The sequence below is a fragment of the Triticum aestivum genome, chromosome 5D, assembly GCF_018294505.1.
Source record: "Triticum aestivum cultivar Chinese Spring chromosome 5D, IWGSC CS RefSeq v2.1, whole genome shotgun sequence".
Classification (NCBI taxonomy): Eukaryota; Viridiplantae; Streptophyta; class Magnoliopsida; order Poales; family Poaceae; genus Triticum; species Triticum aestivum.
The window spans coordinates 512408855-512432505 of NC_057808.1; the positions used below are offsets into that span (position 1 = coordinate 512408855).

General features: G+C 44.3%; 2 protein-coding genes across 3 annotated transcripts; one reads left to right on the forward strand and one right to left on the reverse strand.

Moving 5' to 3' along the window:
* Window positions 1–15678: 15678 nt before the first annotated feature.
* On the forward strand, window positions 15679–18251 carry LOC123123340 (protochlorophyllide-dependent translocon component 52, chloroplastic). Its single transcript, XM_044543833.1, has 7 exons — window positions 15679–16303; window positions 16401–16588; window positions 16683–16781; window positions 16878–17037; window positions 17165–17362; window positions 17471–17658; window positions 17768–18251. The coding sequence occupies exons 1-7, from the start codon at window positions 15794–15796 to the stop codon at window positions 18024–18026; spliced, it is 1602 nt and encodes a 533-aa protein (XP_044399768.1). The 5' UTR covers window positions 15679–15793; the 3' UTR covers window positions 18027–18251.
* A 56-nt stretch (window positions 18252–18307) lies between these two features.
* LOC123123341 (elongation factor P) lies at window positions 18308–23344 on the reverse strand. 2 transcript variants are annotated; one of them, XM_044543834.1, is made up of 11 exons: window positions 23044–23344; window positions 22351–22381; window positions 22238–22251; window positions 22051–22101; window positions 21515–21584; window positions 20693–20759; window positions 20504–20571; window positions 19855–19978; window positions 19018–19057; window positions 18751–18818; window positions 18308–18625 (listed from the first exon to the last, which is right to left on the reverse strand). In XM_044543834.1, the coding sequence occupies exons 1-11, from the start codon at window positions 23242–23244 to the stop codon at window positions 18619–18621; spliced, it is 741 nt and encodes a 246-aa protein (XP_044399769.1). In that variant the 5' UTR covers window positions 23245–23344; the 3' UTR covers window positions 18308–18618. The 2 variants fall into 2 exon arrangements, with proteins under 2 accessions (XP_044399769.1, XP_044399770.1); XM_044543835.1 differs by lacking the exon at window positions 18308–18625 and having other exon boundaries at window positions 18747–18818.
* Window positions 23345–23651: the final 307 nt, after the last annotated feature.

Genomic DNA, 23651 nt, shown 5'->3' on the forward strand with positions numbered 1-23651 from the left:
TTATCCAGCAACGAGCAAGATCAACTCCTGTCAAACCGTTCGCCATTAAGGCTCTAAGCTTTTATAATTGGGGAGCATAGTTGGCCCTTTCTTTTGCCATCAACCTCTAAGGAAAAGGATGTGTGTTGCTAAGGCGTTCAGGGCGGTAACTCGGCAGGGGTTTTTCATCAGGTGGAGATGTATCCATGTAATAAAACCAAGTCTGTTCCACTCTTTGGGGTGACTGTGGAGTTTGGGATGAGGGAAGGTGACTTCCTTCCTTTTTTGAACCGCCATTCCGCCCAGTTCCGTATGGGGTCCATCCGAGAACTCTGTGCGACGGTTTAAGTGAAAGAAATCCCTAAACAGTTCAACTGTAGGTTCCTCTTGCAGATAAACCTCACAGAAGACTTGGAAGTGGCAGATATTGGTCACAGAATTGGGACCAATGTCTTGAGGGCGCAGCTGAAAATTGGCTAGTACATCTCAGAAAAATTTCGAACCGGGAGGGCTAAAACCTCAACTCAGATGGTCAGCAAACACGACTACCTCTCCGTCCTTGGGTGTAGGAGGATTTTCCGGGCCAGGGACCCTCCAGTGGATGACATCTTTCTTGGCTAAAGCGCCCGTTTTAACAAGATTGTTTAACTGTTCTTTGGTTACTCGAGAAGGAGCCCAATTGCATTCATAGATTTGCTTGGCCATGGCAATGAAAGATCTGAAACATGATTATTGCCGGTTTAAGATTTACAATGGACAACTATACAGCGGTATAAGGATGTGAGCATATTGTTAAACCGGAATTGGTTATTCGTAAAAGGAAGTCTAACAATGAAAATGGTACAATGATGAATGCATTGGCGGTTCAACAGGGGACTAATGGTATCTACTGGGTCATCATTTTGTATATGAAGTTAAACCGCCCAATCTGGTATTAAAAGCGTATAACTGAAGGAAGAAACAGGTTTCACATCTTGCCATGGTAATTTCAGATCTACCGCGTGTTGGAAAAACAAAATATATTCTGACCTAATTTCCAGCGTGTTAAAGGTTCACTAAGTTGAGATGAGTTTTATACAAGGCAGATGTTCTAACAAGGAAGCAGGAGTTTAAAGTACAAAGGCTTTGGCAAAAGCAGATCTAAACTAGCCATTGGTACTGCTAAAGAGAAACAAACAGATTCAAGAACTTCGAAGAACTACGAAGAACGACGAACCCTAATGGTCGATCTGGAGTAAGAAAGGAGGAACGTACTGGTCCTGAGGAAGCAGCGGAGGATTGCCGCGTTTTTCCAGTCCGGTCAGGTTGATGCAGCGGCCGTCGCGGAGGAAGAAACGAAGGTCGACGGTGGCGGCGGAGCTCCAAAGGATGGGCAGTGCAAGGCAGAAGATGAGGTGAAGAGATACGGGGGGGATGGAAAGACCCCCTGGCTCTATTTATAAGGGCAGAAAGTTAAGCGTCAGGCGCGAAAATCGAGGAGCCTAAATTTTGGATATGAGGCGGAGCTGTCGCCTCGATTGTCGGAGGCTCATTAATGAAGGTGGATTATACACAGTTTTAAATAACAGGTGACGTCACGGCGGTTTACCATGATCCTAGAAGATGAGGTCACGGCGGTTTACAAGATATGTGAAGATGTTGAAGAAGAAATTTTCTTAAGTATTGAGGATTGACATGAACCAGTTCAAATCAATCTGGGGCCTAATGTTGGGGATATTACCACTGGGCGTAAACTGGCCAGGAGAGGCCGGGTTAACCCCATAAGCAGTTCATCCGTATCTGAAGTCCATGAAGACAGACGGTGACGCTTTATGAAGGCCTAGGGCCCAAAGCCGGTTTAAGGCCTGTAGACGTAAACCGGCATTGATATGTAAACTTGTGTTTAAGATAGAAGTAGCAGAGACCGAGCCAGACACGATTATGAGCCAGCCTCGGGATTCTGTAAACCGACGGGCGTCAACCCATGTATATAAGGGGACGACCCGGTGGCGGTTCAAGGACAACAGACAACAACTCGAGACTCAGGCAAAGCGTATTTGCTCCCTGGTCATCGAAACCCCAGCAATTCCACCACAACTAGACGTAGGCTTTTACCTTCATCGTAAGGGGCCGAACTAGTATAAAACTCTCTTGCGTCCCTTGTCCGCCTTAACCCCTTTAAGTTAACCCGTAGCGATGGCTCCACGACTAAGTCCTTTCTCTAGGACATCTGCCGTGACAAAACCACGACATACTCCAAAAAGATATAAGTGAAGATCAATGAGTAGTTAAATAATTATGTAGCTATATGAAGACTCTCTCTCTCATTTAAGAATTTCATATCTCATGTATTTTATTCAAGCAGCAAGCAAAGCAAAATAAAATGACATTGCAAGGATAGCACAACTCATGTGAAGAAGCAAAAACTTAGGCTCAACCGAGGCTAACCGATAATTGTTGATGAAGAAAGGTGGGATGCCAACCGGGGCATCCCCAAGCTTAAATGCTTGAGACTTCTTCAAATATTATCTTGGGATGCCTTGGGCATCCCCAAGCTTGAGCTTTTGTGTCTCCTTAATTCCTCTCATATCATGGTTTCCCTAAATCTTCAAAAAACTTCATCCACACAAAACTCAACAAGAACTCGTGAGATAAGTTAGTATAAAACAATGCAAAAACCTTATCATTCTCTAGTGTAGCAAATCACAAAAATTATTATTCAACATTGCATACTAAGGCCGCGTTCGGTTTCCCTCGGCTCCCTGGCTCCGCTCCCGGAGCGGTAGTTCAAATCCTTGGAGCCAGCAAACTGCTGCTCCACAGATTCTAGAATTTGAGGAAGTTGGTGGACTGCCGAACGCGCCCTAAATGTCTCTTCATGTTTAATACTCCTATCCTCAAATAGAATCATTAAACAAGCACACATATGCAAACAATGCAAACATAACAGCAATCTGCCAAAATAGTACAGTCTGTAAAGAATGCAAGAGTATCAATACTTCCCTAACTCCAAACATTATGAAATTCTACCACACTGTACAAAATTTATCAGAGCTCAATATGCAAAAGGTTTCAATATTTTATCATATTCTGACTTTTCTAGGGAATTTTTGCAACAGCGATAAACTTTCTGTTTTGAAGTAGCAACATGTATACTTGCAAAATAAGCATGGTAAAGGCTATCCTTGACATTTTTATTGGAAATAAAGATGCAAAATATTATTCTAAATAACAAAAAGAAAATCCTAACAAAATAAATTGACACTCCAAGCAAAACACATATCATGTGGTGAATAAAAATATAGCTCCAAGTAAAGTTACCGATGAACGAAGACAAAAGAGGGGGTGTCATCCGGGGCATCCCCATGCTTAGGCTCTCGGTTGTCCTTGAATATTGCCTTGGGGTGCCTTGGGCATCCCCAAGCTTAGGCTCTTTCCACTCCTTATTCCATAGTCCATCAAATCTTTACCCAAAACTTGAAAACTTCACAACACAAAACTCAACAAAAAACTCGTAAGCTCCGTTAGTATAAGAAAATAAAACCACCACTTAGGTACTGTTGTGAACTCATTCTAAATTCATATTAGTGTAATATCTACTGTATTCCAACTTCTCTATGGCTCATACCCTCCGATACTACTCATAGATTCATCAAAATAAGCAAACAACACATAGAAAACAGAATCTGTCAAAAACAGAACAGTCTGTAGTAATCTGTAACTCTCGAATACTTCTGTAACTCCAAAAATCCTACCTAATTAGGAAGACCTGAGAAATTTGTGTACCAATCCAGAGCAAAAAGAATCAGATCAAAAGCACGTTTCTGTGAATTATCAAAACTAATTTACTGGGCGCAGAAGTTTCTGATTTTCAGCAGGATCAACACAACTATCACCGTAAGCTATCCTAAAGGTCTTACTTGGCACTTTATTGAAACAAAATCTATAAAACATGATTACTACAGTAGCATAATCATGTGAACACACAAAAACAGTAGGGGTAAATATTGGGTTGTCTCCCAACAAGCGCTTTTCTTTAATGCCTTTTAGCTAGGCATGATGATTTCAATGATGCTCACATAAAAGATAAGAATTGAAACATAAAGAGAGCATCATGAAGAATATGACTAGCACATTTAAGTCTAACCCACTTCCTATGCATAGGGATTTTGTGAGCAAACAACTTATGGGAACAATAATCAACTAGCATAGGAAGGCAAAACAAGCATAACCTCAAAACTTTAAGCACATAGAGAGGAAACTTGATATTGTTGCAATTCCTACAAGCATATGTTCCTCCCTCATAGTAATTTTCAATAGCATCATGAATGAATTCAACAATATAACCATCACATAAAGCATTATTTTCATGATGCACAAGCATAAATTTTTTACTACTCTCCACATAAGCAAATTTATTCTCATGAATAGTAGTGGGAGCGAACTCAACGAAATAACTATCATGTGAAGCATAATCCAATTAAAAATTAAAATCATGATGACAAGTTTCATGGTTATTTTTATTCTTTATAGCATACGTGTCATCACAATAATCATCATAAATAGGAGGCATGCTTTCATCATAATAAATTTGCTCATCAAAACTTGGGGGACTAAACATACCATCTTCGTCAAACATAGCATCCCCAAGCTTGTGGCTTTGCATATCATTAGCATCATGGGTATTCAAAGAATTCATACTAACAACATTGCAATCATGCTCATCATTCAAAGATTTAGTGTCAAACATTTTAATGCATTCTTCCTCTAGCAATTGGGCACAATTGTCGGAATCCTTATTTTCACGGAAGACATTAAAAAGATGAAGCATATGAGGCACCCTCAATTCCATTTTTTTAGTTTTCTTTTATAGGCGAAACTAGTGATAAAACAAGAAACAAAAAGATTCAATTGCAAGATCTAAAGATATACCTTCAAGCGGCGCCAGAAAAGAGCTTGATGTCTACTACGCAACCTTCTTCTTGTAGACGTTGTTGGGCCTCCAAGTGCAGAGGTTTGTAGGACAGTAGCGAATTTCCCTCAAGTGGATGACCTAAGGTTTATCAATCCATGGGAGGTGTAGGTTGAAGATGGTCTCTCTCAAACAACCCTGCAATCAAATAACAAAGTCTCTTATGTCCCCAACACACCCAATACAATGGTAAATTGTATAGGTGCACTAGTTCGGCGAAGAGATGGTGATACAAGCGCAATATAGATAGTAGATATGGATTTTTGTAATCTGAAAATATAAAAACAGGAAGGTAACTAATGATAAAAGTGAGCGTAAACGGTATTGCAATGCGTTGAAACAAGGCCAAGGGTTCATACTTTCACTAGTGCAAGTTCTCTCAACAATAATAACATAATTGGATCATATAACTATCCCTCAACATGCAACAAAGAGTCACTCCAAAGTCACTAATAGCGGAGAACAAACGAAGAGATTATTGTAGGGTACGAAACCACCTCAAAGTTATTCTTTCTGATCGATCTATTCAAGAGTCCTTAGTAAAATAACATGAAGCTATTCTTTCCGTTCAATATATCCTAGAGTTCGTACTAGAATAACACCTTAAGACACAAATCAACCAAAACCCTAATGTCACCTAGATACTCCAATGTCACCTCAAGTATCCGTGGGTATGATTATACGATATGCATCACACAATCACAGATTCATCTATTCAACCAAAACAAAGAACTTCAAAGAGTGCCCCAAAGTTTCTACTGGAGAGTCAAGATGAAAAAGTGTGCCAACCCCTCTGCATAAGTTCACAAGGTCACTGAACCCGCAAGTTGATCACCAAAACATACATCAAGTAGATCATGTGAATATCCCATTGTCACCATAGATAAGCACATGCAAGACATACATCAAGTGTTCTCAAATCCTTAAAGACTTGAAAGTGCGTTATATCGACTAGAGGGGGGTGAATAGGCGATTTTTATGAATTCTTCACTGAGGAATTTGTAGGTGAGGAAATTCCTTAGCGAAGAACTACTTGCAGCGGAATAAGTACTCAAAAGTATGCATAGCAGAACACAAGCATAGTCATCATGATGAAATGAAGACAAGCACAGAGTACAGAAAGCGTAAACACAGGATAGCACAGGATGAAGACAAACAGACTGAAGAAATTGAACTGGGGAAATTGAGAAAGTCTTCGGTCGAAGTCTTCAAACACAGATATGAACAGGTGCACAACACGGTTATGAGGAAATGAAAGAGTTGAGGAAATAGAACCAGTAGGCTTGGTGAAGACAATGATTTGGTAGACCAGTTACAACTGCTGTCTCAGTTGTACGTCTGGTTGGAGCGGCTAGGTATTTAAACCTGAGGACACACAGTCCTCACCGTATTCTCCTTGAGCTAAGGTCACACAGTCCTCACCGTATTCTCCTTGAGCTAATGTCATCGATGATCTTTTCAACTTGCACTTCTTTTGCAACGCGAGGATGAGTTGGTTGTCTTCGAGGAATTTGATCAGCATTTTCTTCAGCACCATTTTCTTCAGCATTCTCTTCAGGTGTATTAGCTCGACGTTCTTCATGTTCTGGAATGAATTCTTCAGCAGATTCTTCGGTAGGAATGACATCCTCAGTAGCCTTGAACTTGATAGATTCCTCAGGTGTTGGTTCATCTATCACAGAAGATAGGTGCTCTCTTTGCGAGCCATTAGTTTCATCGAACCGCACATCTATAGTTTCAACAACCTTGTGAAGAACGTTGTTGAAGACACTGTAGGTGTGCGAGTCCTTTCCGTAACCAAGCATAAAACCTTCATGTGCTTTCGGTGCAAATTTAGCATTGTGACGAGGATCTCTAATCCAACATTTAGCACCGAAGACTTTAAAATAACTCACATTGGTTTTCTTGTCAGTGAGGAGTTCATAGGCCGTCTTCTTGAAGAATTTGTGAAGATATATCCTGTTGATGATATGGCACGCAGTATAAATTGCCTCAATCCAGAAGTGACGAGGCGTCTTGTATTCATCAAGCATAGTGCGAGCCATCTCAACAAGAGTTCTGTTCTTGCGCTCCACGACACCATTCTGCTGAGGAGTGTAGGGAGCAGATAACTCATGAGTAATACCAAGTTCATCAAGATAGTCATCAAGACCAGAATTCTTGAACTCAGTTCCATTGTCACTTCTGATGTGCTTGATCTTCACACCGAAGTTGGTTGAAGCCCTCGAGGAAAATCGCTTGAAGACTTCCTGCATTTCATGTTTGTAAGTAACAATGTGTACCCAAGTGTAACGAGAGTAATCATCAACAATAACAAAGCCATAGAGAGATGCATCATTTGTGACAGCTGAGTAATGGTTAGGACCGAAGAGATCCATATGAAGCAATTCAAAGGGTCGAGTAGTGGTCATGATAGTCTTTGCTGGATGCTTAGCCTTGGTCATCTTTCCAGCTTCCTAAGCTCCACACAAGTGATCCTTGAGGAATTTGACATTCTCAATGCCAATGACATGCTTCTTCTTCGCAAGCGTGTGCAAATTCCTCATGCCTGCATGACCAAGTCGTCGATGCCATAGCCAGCCTTCTGAAGCTTTTGCAAGTAGGCACACGGCTGGTTGCGGTCCTGTAGAGAAATCAACAATATACAAGTCTCCTCTCCTAAAGCCTTCGAAGACTTTGGAATTGTCAGCTTCCATAACCACAACACAACAATACTTGCCAAAGACAACAACCATATCAAGATCACAAAGCATTGAGACAGACATGAGGTTGTATCCTAAGGACTCGACAAGCATGACTTTGTCCATGTGTCGATCCTTTGTGATCGCAACCTTACCTAGACCCAATACCTGACTTTTGCCTTTGTCGGCGAAGATGATATGCTTCAGATGCGATGGTGATAAGGGAGCATCCATCAATAGATTCTTGTCACCAGTCATGTGATTTGTACATCCACTATCGAGGACCCACTCAGTGGCTTTGGGTTGATCATCCTGCAGATGAATTAGTGCAGCTTATGAACTTCATATACTTCATCAATGAAGAATATGACATCACAATTCATCAGATCAATTTCATCAAGTAATAGAACAGATAAAGTAGTATGAGGTTGTGAGAAATGAAAGTTCATTTCTTCATGATTAGCCTGCGTCCTTCCAGACACTTTTCAGGTCTCCAGCAAATTCTTCAGACGTTCATGCACGTCTGGAGACCTGACCCTGCATAAGAGATTAGTTCTTTTTCTTCACCACCCACATCTGAAGGGATGGCAAAGAGTTTATCACTCTGCGAGCTCCATACGAGAAAGGTGGCATAGAAGCCAATCCATTTCGTTTCACATAAGAGGAGTTAGGGTAAGCATATGAATAAGCAGAGAAATTCTTCGAGGACTTATGAACATAATGATTAGAAGAATAATGCTCATATTCATAGCCCTTGGCTCTTCCCTGCGAAACAGAGTTGTTAGCACGATGATGTTCATATGAGGACTTTGATCCTTTTGAGGAATTTGATCCATGTGAGGAATTTGGTCCGTATGAGGACTTGGATCCATATGAAGAATTTGATCTGAGGTTCCTATTCTTCACAGGTGGTGTCATGAGGACATTCACCTGAAGACTTTCAAGGCACCTTTTGGGAACCCAGATTTTCTTCATAGGAGAATCGTTCCTGCAGTTAGTGCCAACATATCTAGCAAATACTTCACCATTCTGATTTTTAAACAGTTTATAGTTGGGGTCAAATGACTCGTCAGAAGAATGAGAAGATTCACATGTAAAGCCAGATAAATTAGATGGATCAACTGGAGGTCCCTTTGCAGCAACCCATGAGGTTTTGGGGTACTGCTCAGGCTTCCAATATGTACCATCAGCATTGAGTTTCCTCTCAAAGGCAATACCCTCTTTCCTAGGGTTCCTGTTGAGGATCTGCTTTTTAAGCACATCACAAAGAGTCTGATGCCCTTTGAGGCTTTTGTACATGCCTGTCATGTACAGTTCCTTCAGCCCTACATCATCAGTGATACTAGCAATGTCCTCAGATGAGGAATTAGTGATAGCAGAGACAGTTGAAGAATTTGTAGCATTAGAAGCATTTGAACATTCAGGTGAAGAATTAGCAGATTCACGTTCAATGCATTTCAAACACGGAGGAACAAATTCTTCGTGAGCAGCACTGATTTGTTGAGCAAGTAATGAATCGCGCTCCTTCTGAAGATCTTCATAACTCACTCTTAGCTTCTCAAGATCTTGCTTTCTTTGAAGAAATTCATAAGAAAGCTTCTCATGATTAGACAAGAGAGTGTTATGATGACCTTGAAGGTTGTCAAACCTAGTATGAAGTCTCTGGAGATTTTCAGTCAAGGTTTTAGTGCGATCCATTTCTTCACCCAACATATCATCACTTTTGTCTAGCATGTTTTGAACCTTTTCAAAAGCCCTTTGTTGTTTCACAACAATCTTAGCAAGTTTAGTATAGCTGGGCTTAAGGTTTTCATCAGATTCATTCTCACTTGATTCAGAGGAGGTATATTTGAGTACCTTGGCACCCTTTGCCATGAAGCAATAGGTGGGAGCGTAGTCATCATTGCCTTCATCAGCCTTGTTGGTGAGGTCATTTTCTTCAGTGTTGAAGATAGACTTGCTGACGAATGCAGTAGCGAGGGCTAGGCTCGCCACACCGGATTCGGAATCCTCAGATGCCTCCTCTTCCTCATTTTCTTCAGATTCAGCCTCAGAGTCCATTTCCTTGCCAATGAATGCCCGAGCCTTCTTGGAGCTGCTCTTCTTGTGAGATGAAGACTTTGAGGATTTTGATGATGAAGATTTTGAGGATTTCTTCTTTTTCTTCGCATCATCAGAACTGTAATCCTTGTATTTCTTCTTCTTTGATTCCTTTTCCCACTGAGGAAAATCTTGAATGTAGTGTCCAGGTTTCTTGCATTTGTGACAAATCCTCTTCTTGTAGTCACTGGATGAGGAATCATTGCTCCTTGAGGGTCTTCCAAAGCGACCACGTCTTGAGAACTTCTGGAATTTCTTCACGAGCAGTGCTAGATCATGGCTCAGTTCTTCAGGATCACCAAGGCTGCTGTCAGAGTCTTCATCTTCAGACTCGGAAACTGCCTTGGCCTTCAGTGCACGTGATCTGCCATAGCTCGAACCATAGAGATCTCTCTTTTCAGCAAGCTGGAACTCATGAGTATTTAGCCTCTCGAGGATATCAGCGGGATCAAGTGACTTGTAATCAGCACGCTCTTGTATCATCAATGCCAGAGTATCAAATGAGGAATCAAGCAATCTCGGCAGTTTCTTCACCACCTCATGGTCGGTGATGTCAGTGGCGCCAAGTGCTTGAAGCTCATTTGAGATGTCAGTGAGGCGATCGAAGGTTTGTTGAACATTTTCATTGTCGAGTATTTTGAAGCGGTTGAAGAGATTGCGAAGAACATCAACTCGAGAGTCACGCTGTGTTGAGACTCCTTCATTGACTTTGGACAGCCTATCCCAGATAAGCTTAGCAGTTTCCAAAGCACTCACTCTTCCATACTGTCCTTTGCTCAGATGGCCACAAATGATATTCTTTGCTTGAGAATCGAATTGCTTGAATCTCTTCACATCGGTAGCGTTCAGTGAGGGTGAGACAGAGGGAACACCATTTTCCACAACATACCAGAGATCCTTATCAATTGCCTCAAGATGCATTTGCATCTTATTCTTCCAGTAGGGGTAGTCCGTCCCATCGAAGGTAGGACACCCAGCTGAGACCTTGATCATACTTGCGGTCGACATAACTAAAACTCCAGGCGGTTAAACCAAAATCACACAGAACAAGGGAGTACCTTGCTCTGATACCAATTGAAAGTGTGTTATATCGACTAGAGGGGGGTGAATAGGCGATTTTTATGAATTCTTCACTGAGGAATTTGTAGGTGAGGAAATTCCTTAGCGAAGAATTACTTGCAGCGGAATAAGTACTCAAAAGTATGCATAGCAGAACACAAGCATAGTCATCATGATGAAATGAAGACAAGCACCGAGTACAGAAAGCGTAAACACAGGATAGCACAGGATGAAGACAAACAGACTGAAGAAATTAAACTGAGGAAATTGAGAAAGTCTTTAGTCGAAGTCTTCAAACACAGATATGAACAGGTGCACAACACAGTTATGAGGAAATGAAAGAGTTGAGGAAATAGAACCAGTAGGCTTGGTGAAGACAATGATTTGGTAGACCAGTTCCAACTGCTGTCTCAATTGTACATCTGGTTGGAGCGGCTAGGTATTTAAACCTGAGGACACACAGTCCTCGCCGTATTCTCCTTGAGCTAAGGTCACACAGACCTCGCCCAATCACTCATGGTAAGTCTTCAGGTGACTTCCAAACCTTCACAAACTCGGTCACTCGGCGATCCACAATTTCCTCTTGGATGCTCTAGACCATGACGCCTAACCGTCTGGAAGAAGCACAGTCTTCAAAGGTAACAAGCGTCAGATCCACACAGGATCAATCTCTTCGGTGATGCTCAATCACTTTGGGTTTGTGCGTGTTTTGGGTTTGGGTTTTCCTCACTTGATGATTTTCGCTCAAAGTCCTCGGAGGATGGGATGCTCTCAAATGACAAGTGTCAGTTTCTCTCGGAGCAGCCAACCAGCTAGTGGTTGTAGGGGGCGGCTATTTATAGCCTAGGGAGCAGCCCGGCATGATAAGACATAAATGCCCTTCAATGATATGACCGTTAGGTGGGTAGATATTTTGGGACAGCTGGCGCATAGCACAGCAACGGTCGGAAATTTGAGTATCAAATTCCTCAGGGCTATCATGTTCCTCACTGTGTAGGCAATCCGCACTGGCGAATTCCTAACTCCTCAGTCAGAACAAATTCCTCAGAGACCAGCATAACTTCGTCTCTGTCACCGAAGAATATGACTGAACTGTATGAGATTTCCAATGGCTTCACTCGAAGGGATTGGTAGGTGTAGGATTTTGAGTTTAGCATCACATGGAAATTTTTCCTTAGTATTTCCTCGACCCCCTTTAACAGTACGGTGTTTCCTATGACTCAAGAAAAAGAAAATGAAACTACGAAAACAAAAGTCTTCACGCTTCATGTTCCTCAAATGAATACCAAGTCTTCAAGGTCACACCAATTTCTTCACTTTCAAAGTCTTCAGAAAGTCTTCAGTCGAAGAACTTCATTTTTAGGGGTCGACTTTCTCTGTAAATATCAAACTCCTCATAGACTTATAGACATGTGTACACTCATAAACACATTAGCCCCTTAACCTATAAGTCTTCAATACACCAAAATCACTAAGGGGCACTAGATGCACTTACAAGACTCAATCCGATAAGATAACTTCAAAGGGAAAACTCAATCCATTACAAGAGAGTAGAGGGGGAGAAACATCATAAGATCCAACTATAATAACAAAGCTCGCGATACATCAAGATCGTGCCAAATCAAGAACACGAGAGAGAGAGAGAGAGAGAGAGAGAGATCAAACACATAGCTACTGGTACATACCCTCAGCCCCGAGGGTGAACTACTCCCTCCTCGTCATGGAGAGCGCCGGGATGATGAAGATGGCCACCGGTGAGGGATTCCCCCCTCCGACAGGGTGCCAGAATGGGTCTAGATTGGTTTTTGGTGGCTACAGAGGCTTGCGGCGGCGGAACTCCCGATCTAGGTTATTTTCTGGAGGTTTCTGTATTTATAGGAATTTTTGGCGTAGGCCTCACGTCAGGGGGGGTCTCCGAGTCGTCCACGAGATAGGGGGATGCGCCCAGGGGGGTAGGGCGCGCCCCCCACCCTCGTGGACGGCCCAGGACTCTTCTGGCCCAACTCTTTTACTCCGGGGGGCTTCTTTTGGTCCATCAAAAATCATCAAAAATTGGCACGTCAATTTGACTCCGTTTGGTATTCCTTTTCTGTAAAACTCAAAAACAAGGAAAAAACAGAAACTGGCACCGAGCTCTAGGTTAATAGGTTAGTCCCAAAAAATCATATAAAATAGCATATAAATGCATATAAAACATCTAAGATGGATAATATAATAGCATGAATACTTCATAAATTATAGATACGTTGGAGACGTATCAGGGCCTTAGTGGGCCTTAGTGGAGAGAGAGGAGGGTCGCAAGGGGTGGCCGCCCCCCCCCATGGCAGTCCGAATTGGACTAAGGGGAGGGGGCGGCGCCCCCCTTTCCCTCTCCCTCTCCCTCTCTTTCCTATTCCCTCCGGTGGAGAAAGGAAAGGGGGGCGAATCCTACTTGGACTAGGAGTCCAAGTAGGACTCCCCCCATGGCACGCCCCTCCTGGCCGCGGGCCTCTCTCCCCCCTCCTTTATATACGTGGGCAGGGGGCACCCCAAAGGCACACCAAGATTTCTCTTAGCCGTGTGCGGTCCCCCCTCCACAGTTTACGCCGCCGGTCATAGCATGGTAGTGCTTAGGCGAAGCCCTGCGCGGATCACATCACCAACACTGTCATCGCGCCGTCGTGCTGAAGGAACTCTCCCTCGACCCTCTACTGGATCAAGAGTTCGAGGGACGTCATCTAGCTGAACGTGTGCTGAACACGGAGGTGCCGTACGTTCGGTACTTGGATCGGTTGGATCGTGAAGACGTTCGACTACATCAACCGCGTTAACGTAATGCTTCCGCTTTCGGTCTACGAGGGTACGTGGACACACTCTCCCCCTCTCGTTGCTATGCATCTCCTAGATAGATCTTGCGTGATCGTAGGAATTTTTTTGAAATTGCATGCTACGTTCCCCAACACGCCCTCCCAGCCTCCCGCGCCTCCCCTTGCTCGTTGCCGCCCAACGGGGTCACCGACGAGGTGAGTGAGCTCTGCAACCCTCTCTCCCGCTCCCTTTTCTATTCCATCTCTCTGATCCCCCCTCTTCTCTCTAGTCCACGCGCCGCCGGAGCACCATGGACGTCCGCCACCTCCTGTTGGCTATGGGTCGGCGTCCACCACCACTACAGCGCTGCCCGTCCTACTCCTCCATGGCCTCCCCTTCATGTCGACGTTGTGCGCTTCTGGCGCTCACCGCCGGCCTCCTCCTTGCATCTGCACCACAAAAGCATCACCGAGCCGCCCCGTTTCTACTTCCTCGTGTGTGCACATTTCTCATGCATGTTTGTTGATTCCTCAGCAGACTGGTTAATATTGCGGAAAAAATGCGAACGTTTTTAAATTGGTGAGAATTCATTCAATGGACCAAGGTGGTACTATTCCAGGTGGTGCGTTCAATGGACCAATGTACTTGATTAGAATCTTCTTATGATCGTATGAAAGGTGGTGCGTTCGATTTTCACATTCACCAGGGGCGCAGGCCAGCCAGGCGACATACCAGAAAATCGAACTCATCGTACGAAGAAATTACCAGATAGTCAAATAATCGATCAGACGGATGGGCAGAAGCAATCACCTTTTTAATAGTAGGTATAGATAAGCCGCTTGGCTAGCTCATGCATTGCTTAAATCTAGCTACTCGAGTTTCCAAGTTCAATTTAGTTATCTGTATTGTTTTTTTTTCTCATATGCGGGTAAGTCGGGCCCATGTTTCTACTGTACGCTAACATGACATTTTATTATCTCATATGTCACGTACACACCAAGTCGACAAAAAAACACTCTAGCCTTTGCACAAAGAAACACCGGTCAAGAAGGAAAAATACAATTAAGATAATCTTCTGAGCTTGACACCAATGCCCTCACATGCCTCTAGCACCACCACGATATTCACCAAAGAAAAAAATGACGAATCACCTCCTCACCAGAGCTCGACGCGACTCCATCACCGATATGCAGCTTTGCGGACCTTCAAGGTGCCTAACCAAAGGCGAAACCATTACCGTTGAACGAATCAGAGCGGGGCAACACCCGGACATACCATCGAACTCAATATCCGGCATCCCCGCACGACTAAACGGTCGAAGGAGGAAACAATACCTGCCATACACGAATCACGAAGCCAGCACACGATCCATCATCTTCCAGATGCCGTCGATGCAGACCACAATCTGTATCCGCTCCTGGACTACCTCCCAGCCTCCGTGCCGGCGTTGGAGCAAATGCCGTCTCAACGGCGAAGCCCAAGGACACAAGTCCACCATGAGGATGCTGCCGCCGCCACATGCACCCTTGCTTGAACAACCTAGTTTCCAAATCCGCCCCAACCATATGACGGATTGCCTCGGTTGGGAAGGATCTGAAACTTCTTTATTCAGCGGCGCCATTGCCGCCGCCGAAGCCAAAACAATGAAGGATCCAAAAAACATAAGCTACTAGGTCTAACCTAAAACAACATGATCCACACACGTAGATCTGGTGAGAGAGAAAAATAGCTGACATGGCAGTTTTCCAGCGTTTCGCGTACATGCATCTATAGCCAGGACTATCCGTTACGTATTTTTTTCGCGAATACGCATGAGAGCGTATCAATCCACTATAGTGTTTGAGAACTGTATTGAAACACTGTGTTTCGTTACAAGCCAACGAGCACGATGACTAAACATTGTAGTACTCCTTTCGTTCACTTTTGTACACTGTTTAGATATTTAAGACAACATCCAAAACAGTTTAATTTCAGCTGTCTAAAACTTATAAAAAGTGAACGGATGGAGCGGTAGTATAATTTTGCATTTGTTGTCTGGTTTCACTATTCCATTTGCTTCGGACCGCACTCCACGCGTTCTGCACCTGGCGGTAGAGACGTGGCGATAAGTCGTACCGGCGAACCGCAGCCGCAACCCCAGCCGCGCGCGCGCGCATCCCTCCCTCCCGCGCGCACTCCCCACAGCCACACAGGTTCTTCCCCTGCCGTCGGCCGCCGCGGGATCGGACGACGCGCCATGGATCCCCTCTCCCTCCTCGTCCCCCGCGCGCGCCCTTCGCTCCCGCTCCCGCTCCGCGCCGCCGCCCCGGCCACCAGCAGCGCCAGAGCGGCGGCACCGGCCCCGCGACGGTGGCGGCAGCGCGCGCGGCTGCCGTCGCCGGTCTCGGCCGTGGCGGCGGAGGCGCCCTCGGCGCCGTCGCCGTCCGGCGGGGAGGAGAAGGAGAAGGAGAAGGAGGAGGGGCAGTTCGACTGGCTGGACCAGTGGTACCCGCTGGCCCCCGTGTGCGACCTGGACCCCGGCGCGCCGCACGGCAAGACGGTGCTGGGCCTCCGCGTGGTGGCCTGGTACGACCGCGCCGTGGACGAGTGGCGCGTGTTCGACGACGCCTGCCCGCACCGCCTGGCGCCGCTCTCCGAGGGCCGCATCGACGACAAGGGCCGCCTCCAGTGCGTCTACCACGGCTGGTGCTTCGACGGCCGCGGCTCCTGCCAGTTCATCCCACAGGCCCCCGCCCTCGGCCCACCTGTCTGTAACCATTGATCCATTCTCCTTCTTCCTCCTCCGGTCCATCACAAAACCAAAACCAAAACCGAAATGTTCCTTCTCTGAATTGCGCGTGCAGGTGCACAAGAACAGCAAGGCGTGCGTGGCGTCGTACCCGAGCGTGGTGCAGAACAACATCCTGTGGTTCTACCCGAGGGCCGACGAGGAGCACCAAGACATTCTGCAGAGGAAGCGCCCGCCATTCATCCCGGAGATCGACGACCCCTCCTTCGTCACCGTCTACGGCGTCAGGGACCTCCCCTACGGGTGGGTACACATCCTCAACCTCGGCCTCCATATATGCGGGCGGCTACCTCCCTCCATTGCACAGTCTCACAGTCACAGCTCCGTTGGTTTGCAGCTACGATGTGCTGGTGGAGAACCTCATGGACCCTGCCCACGTCCCCTACGCGCACAAGGGGCTGATGGGCAAACTTCGCAAGAAGGAAGACCCCGGAAGATAAGCCCCCCTGCCCTGACATGACCGGCGCCATCGAGTTCAGTTCACACTGTCACTGAATGGGAGTGTTGATTCAGTTGTTGTTCTTCTCTTCACAGTTGAGTTCGACGTCGAAGGCGGCGGGCCAGTGAAGATGAAGATAGCGGAGGCGGATATCGCCGGGTTCCTGTCGGAGCAGGACAATAGCGGATACTTCCGGTACGTCGCGCCGTGCACCTTCTACGGCTCGCCCCTCCCAAAAGAGGAAAAGGGACAGGTATGAATCGATTGATTGGGCAGACACATTTCCCATTGTTGCCGGTGCAAGCAAAACTTGTAGCACTTCAGAGGAGACCAAACAGGGATTGTTCAGAAGTTCGCAGTTCATGCTTTGATTTGGGCAGGAGAAGAAGAAGAAGAAGAAGCCGCCTCAGTTCATGCTGGTGTTCATGTGCGTCCCGGTGTCTCCAGGGAAAAGCAGGGTGATCTGGGCGTTCCCGAGGAACGTCGGCGTCTGGCTCGACAAGGTCATACCGCGGTGGTACTACCACATCGGCCAGAACGCCATCCTGGACTCAGACATCTACCTCCTCCACATCGAGGTAATGATTTTTCAGCTCAAGCTCGGTGATTCTGAAGCTGAAGTTCTGAATCTGATCCAGCATATGGAGCTCAATCAGAAAGCAAACCCACTGTTTCCTTCATTTCAGGAGCGCAACTTCGCCGCGGCGGGCATCGAAAACTGGCAGAAAGCCGTGTATGTGCCGACGTCGTCGGACAACATGGTGATTGCCTTCAGGAACTGGTTCAGAAAACACTGCAAGAGTCAGGTCGGCTGGGCCGCCCCGACGGTCGGTCAGCTACCAGAGACTCCAACCAAAGACAAGCTCATGGAGAGGTACAAACAGTCCAACATTCTAACTCTTCTCCACGGCAAACCGGATGCCTGGAACACCTGAACATTCAGCGAAACCCCCTCTGAACAAATTCTGCGATGGCATCTGCAGGTACTGGTCGCACGTCGCGCAGTGCAGGAGCTGCAGCGCGGCGCTGAAGGGCATGAAGGCGCTGGAGGTTGCCCTGCAGATTGCGTCGGTGGCAGTGGTCGGGTTCCTCGCCGTCGCCAAGGGGACACTGGTGACATCGGTGGTGCAGAGAGCCGCCGTTGTGTCCTTGGCTGTGCTGTGCTTCGCCGCGTCCCGTTGGCTGGCGAGCTTCATCGAGAAGAACTTCTATTTCCAGGATTACGTCCATGCCTACAAGTGAAGGCCATAATCCTGCGCCTTCTGTTGCTAGGATTTTGTAGCTCCTGACTTGATGCAGCTTTAGGAAGTGTACATGAAACACATTGCTTTATTTGATACCAATAGTAGCTGTATATAAAGCAACTAGTTTTTTCTTTTCAAACCAAAACCGGCTTCGGATTTTCATTCAAATCCAGTGCCTAAATGCTAAATGCGGGACAAAAGGAAATTAAGAATTTTGTATCAAGTACCAGGTGCTATTACCAGGCAAATCAGAAACAAGTTGCCGCAAAACCATACAAGGAACAACAATATAACTTCTTATTGATATATGATTGGCGTTTTGCACAGCACATCCCAGTATTATTTCACTTCCCAAAACTACCAAGTTATAAAAGGGCAATACATCTTAATGTCAGCGTGTACATCGCTTCCCCAAAACATATCTGTAAGAACAAAAATGTGTTGTTTGTTACTGAATTCCTGGTAAAACTGGATGCCTTTTTTGAGGAGGCAGATTCATAATTATGTCTAGGGCCCAGCAAACTTATCTAAGAAGGTGAGTACAAGTCGAACCCCAATATCAGAGAACAAAGCACCATATGACACCACCCTTAGGCCCTGAAATGGAAAACAGTTTCAGTGAATTTTTACAAAGAACTTAGCTATCAAAGTACAGACAACCCGCAGCATTCGTGTTCAGAATAATACAGCTTTCTGGGTAATTAAGATTTCCATCAACTTACCTAGTCATATATGAATCATCCACAGTACTAACAACAATGTTCTCACCCACTTCAACAAATGGCGGGGCCTACGATTGGCAAATAGTTGATGCAAGTGAGAAATACTTCAAGCTGCAGGACTCTATCAAATTTCTTGGTTTCTAATTTTAATATTGATAATTAGGAGATTGCAAAACAATGAATGAATAAAAAAAGACGGCTTTTCCATACACCATTCCACAAAGGTCTAGGTAAATATACTCTACGAAATGGTACCCATCAACTTACAAGCACTGTAAGGCCATTATCCAGCAAGACCCTTTTATATCTGCATTTAGTACAAACACAAGTTTAGTTACCGCATAACACCAGGCCTCAAACAATTGATGATAAGAGATGATGAAGCGGATCAAAGGGGAATCTGCAATGCGCATGTGCATGGATACAATTCCATGGTGCATGAACTACTGTTTACTGCTTTTGCAGGGATTTTTGTTATGAAACTAGCTAACCTGTTGTTATAGTTCTGCTGCATGTAACTCGTAACTACCTCCGTTTCCAAATACTACCTCCGTCCCAAAATAAGTGTCTCAACTGAGACGCTTATTTTGGGATGGAGGGAGTATAAGCCTTTTTAGAGATTCATTACGGACTACATATGGATGTATATAGATGTATTTTAGAGTGTAGATTCACTCATTTTGCTCCGTATGTAGTCCATATTGGAATCTCTAAAAAGGCTTATATTTAGGAATGGAGGGAGTACACAATTAACTTTCAAGTTTCTTCTCTGGGCATATAATTATCCATCAGGTATGTTCACTCCAGACAAAATATCACATTATGGCTAGAACACTAACACTCACTCCAAGCAATATATGCACCAATAATATGAAACATATTACTCTATTACCATAACTTCATTGCTGAGCATTTGACAAGGGTGCTTATTTCGAGCCACAAAATATGAGAAGTACCCAGTGTATCCACTTGGACTTGACTTACTAATACTCAACCCATAAAAGGTATTGGAAAAAGGCATAACCCAAAAACTCATCAATACATAATAAATAAATGTTGCAGAAATAAGAATTAATTTGATGATGGAAGTAATATGAAACTCACTGAGGTGTAGCAGTTAGGCCTTTTGCATTAGGCTGTGCTTCAACAACAGTGCAAGTCACACGAGGAGGCACTGAGCCAGACAACGCTCGGCCATCAAAAAATTGTACAGTTACCTTCATCTCATCTGAAAATAAAATGATATTGGAAATTTGAGTTAAACGGTCTCAATCAAAATTTACTTTAACAATTGTCTTTATTTCGATGAGATCAAATACATTTAAAACCATTTTGACAATGAGCAGAAGATATCAACATCGAGCGAGTCATGTACGCCATCAGTGCAGGAGTGAGCGAGCCTCTTAGGTGCTGACGTCTTTATTGTTGCCAACGAATTACAAAAAATGCACATGTATCGGATATGTTTAGGCCCGCTAATACATGGTATATATACAGATCACAATTATTTGTAAGGTAATAAAACTTAAGTGTCCCACACATTATATTAATCGGAATTGATAATTTTGTCCACTTGATCATTTAAAAGTAACTACTATGTCTACAGCAGCACTAACTTGCATATATGAGAGCTACAGGCACAAAAGTAAACAAATCATCTAACTATTCAAAAGGTAAAACACAAGCACGTTCTTATAATCTAGTATTCATAGCAATTGGTGTTCTTCTGGTTGTCAATTAATACTGTTTGGACCTTTCAGATATGCAGCGTTTTTGCCAAACAGTTCCTTTGAAACCTCGAGTTGCTCAAACGTGTTAGGCCTGACAAAAAAAAAGGATTCCAGATGAAGTCACTACTACATGGATATTAATAAAATATAGACAGCGTCGCACCACAGCATGTTAATGAAGGAATGACAAGAAAACAGGGAGATAAGCATACTCCATAAGTGCCACGTTGTCTCCTTCCTGATACAGATATGTGAAAGGTTTATCCTCAACAAAAACTCCTGAATGTGTAAAGAAAATACATAATGATTAGATTTCCATTATGAACACGACTGTACGCTTTCCAAATATAAATAACCAAACTACTGTTATCAACTTATCATGACTGTGCCTTACGAAATTCCCACTGGACTAGATATTACTGGAAGAAAGTTGGGTAGCCAGGAGTTCGTCAAAGGCAGGTTAATTTGGCCACCTTCTGGCAAAACCTAGTTCCATACGGTGCCACCTTCTTTTTTCTTCAATTATTATTGATATGAATATATGATGCATTTATGTGCAAAACTAATGTCAAATGTCGCCCAAATCTTGGCAAATAAATGATACATATCAATAATAATTTATATTTAATTGGAGAGGCTCATAGTCGTGATTGATATATGAGGTGCTGATTGTAATACTCCTAAAAGGCTGGTTCACGCATCCAGCTTCTATAATCATTATCGTCATTTGAATTGATTGTAGATGGTCATCATCTCCACTTTATTTGGTACCTTCAGAGCGGCTAACACTGCTCAAGTATTGACACATGTATGATTGAATGCAATAAAACACACTAGAAGAAATTATTGCTCAGCTTCGTAATATGTAACCAGAAAAAAGGAAGAGAAGCCTATGAAAAATTGCACAGGAGCACATTTTAACAAGGACAGGGTACAAATAGCTACAGAAAGGAAACCAGACTGAAACATAGAAGCCTATAAGGCTATAACTTTAGTCCTAGAATGCCTTTTGTATAGGGAAGGAGTTTTCGTACTCTCAAGAGCCTCGTCGGTACGAAATCTTTCAACTATTTTGTTACCAGTGTCAACATCCCTCAGTTCCACCTGCAACAATCAAGAGTTGAGAATAAAATTCAGATTGTAATGAAACAAATGACAAATTTAAGCTCCAGTTAAGTCAAGCACATATAAAAAAAACATCCACCTGAACTTAGTTTTCGTCATTTGAGGGGACATTTTGCATAGAACTGCAGGCATGCCATTGAGGAAACAGTGAATCAAACTATTCATATGTATTTCTTGGTGCCTAGCTGTTTATTTCACTGTCCTTGTTATTACTCATTTACAAGTTATTCCTAAGTTATCTTTTCGTTGTTGGCAACTTGGCATGTCCTGTTGCGGTTGCTAAAATAGGTACTCTAAGATGAGAGCATTTTGTGTGATTGGGTCTGATAACATAGATGCAAGGAAAAATCTGGCGAGTAACAAGACCAACATTAGCTTGCCATCATGTGAAGTATGCAGAGTTAAGTGGTGCAACAGATTGAAAGAAAGAAACAAAATAAATGACCTGTATTGTGGCTCCTCCTCTTCCTTGATGTGAATGATGCGATTTTATCACCTGAACAGAAGACATTCAAGTCAGAATGATAAGAGTGATTGCTCTTACTTAGTAGACCAGAAACATGGGTGAATATAAACCATTAAGCTTGAGGAAATATGGAGGGGCATTGGACATGAAAAGCAGTTAAACGCACCTGATAAATGCGGCCTTGATTTAAGGTTGGCCCAAAAGATGGATAAGTAATAATCCACGATATTTGGAAGTAAAAAAACATAACACTAGAGATGTAATCAGTTAATCACACACCTCTTCTCTGTATCACATTTCCAAGTTTCACCTACACATATGAGGACATCTCAAGTCAATGCAAGCATCGTTATGCGCTTTCACAAAGATTAATAAAATAACAGAACTGAAAAGGCATTAGCAAAATTAAGACCCGGGATATAATCAAGATGCCAATAAAAATGTACAACAGAAGTTGTTTAGCAGTTATTTTTGGAAAGCTGGAAGCCTCCCTGCTAACTATAACTGTAGAAAACGACTTCGAAAATAACTTATGAATGTAGCATCCATGTCAAGCCGATCGATCAAATACTAAAATACTTGGCTAAATCTATAATAGAATAGGCTACTGGCCACACATCCTGCACCAGTGGCACTATGACCGTTGGTCGCATGGGGAATTCCCACCACGATTTTGAGGACCCCGAAGTAGAACATAAAATTTGAGCGTTTCACAGCAAAGAAACACAAAAATTGTAAGAAGCATTACATGACATTTGCACGATAGCTAATGAACATATCAATGGAACCACTGAACAAAATAGCAAGGAACTGCTCCGTCCGCCAAGTGAATTCTCCCCAAAATTCGCTTCTAACTGAACAGGGCAGCAGGAGCTATAATAGTGCACGAGCCTAGCAGAATCCTAGCTAAACCCTGTGCGGCCACGGGCCAAGCGAGCAGACGCGAGAGCGAGGGGGCAGAAGGGGGATTACGTCGGAGCCGAGCATCTTCGCGCCGCGGCGCTGCGTGGCGGCCCACGGCGTGGCGGCGAGGGAGCCGGTGGACGGGTCCCGCCGGGCGGCGGAGAGGGTGGCGACGGCATGGGCGTGTGTTTGGGCGGCGGGAGGTGGAGAGTGGAGGAGGGAGGAGAGACGGCGGGAAGCTTCGAGGAGGTTCCGCCGGAGGATCTGCATCGCGAGGTCAGGCTGGGTGGTTCGCCGTCTGCGCTTTCCCGGCGCGGGTAGGTTTGGGGGGTGACCTCGGATTGGGCCCAGGCCGTGGTCCGGGCGGGCCTAAGATGTGCCATTTTCTCTCTTTTGCGGTGGATCCGCTTTGCATTTACATTTCAGTTTTTAAAAGCTTTGCATTTGCAAATTCACCTTTTTAAGGCACTGCATGTTTTCTAGGTCAATTTTTTGCATGCTTAGTGGGAGGAAAGGAAGAACATAGTACAAAGGTAATTGAAGAAATACCTACCAAACATTTGGCGGAAGGTCTTATGAAACGAATAGTACCACATGAGGGCGCAACTAGAAGAAGAAGAAGAAGAAGAAGAAGAAGAAGAAGAGAGGACGGTTATGATGGGAAAAAATAGAGGTAC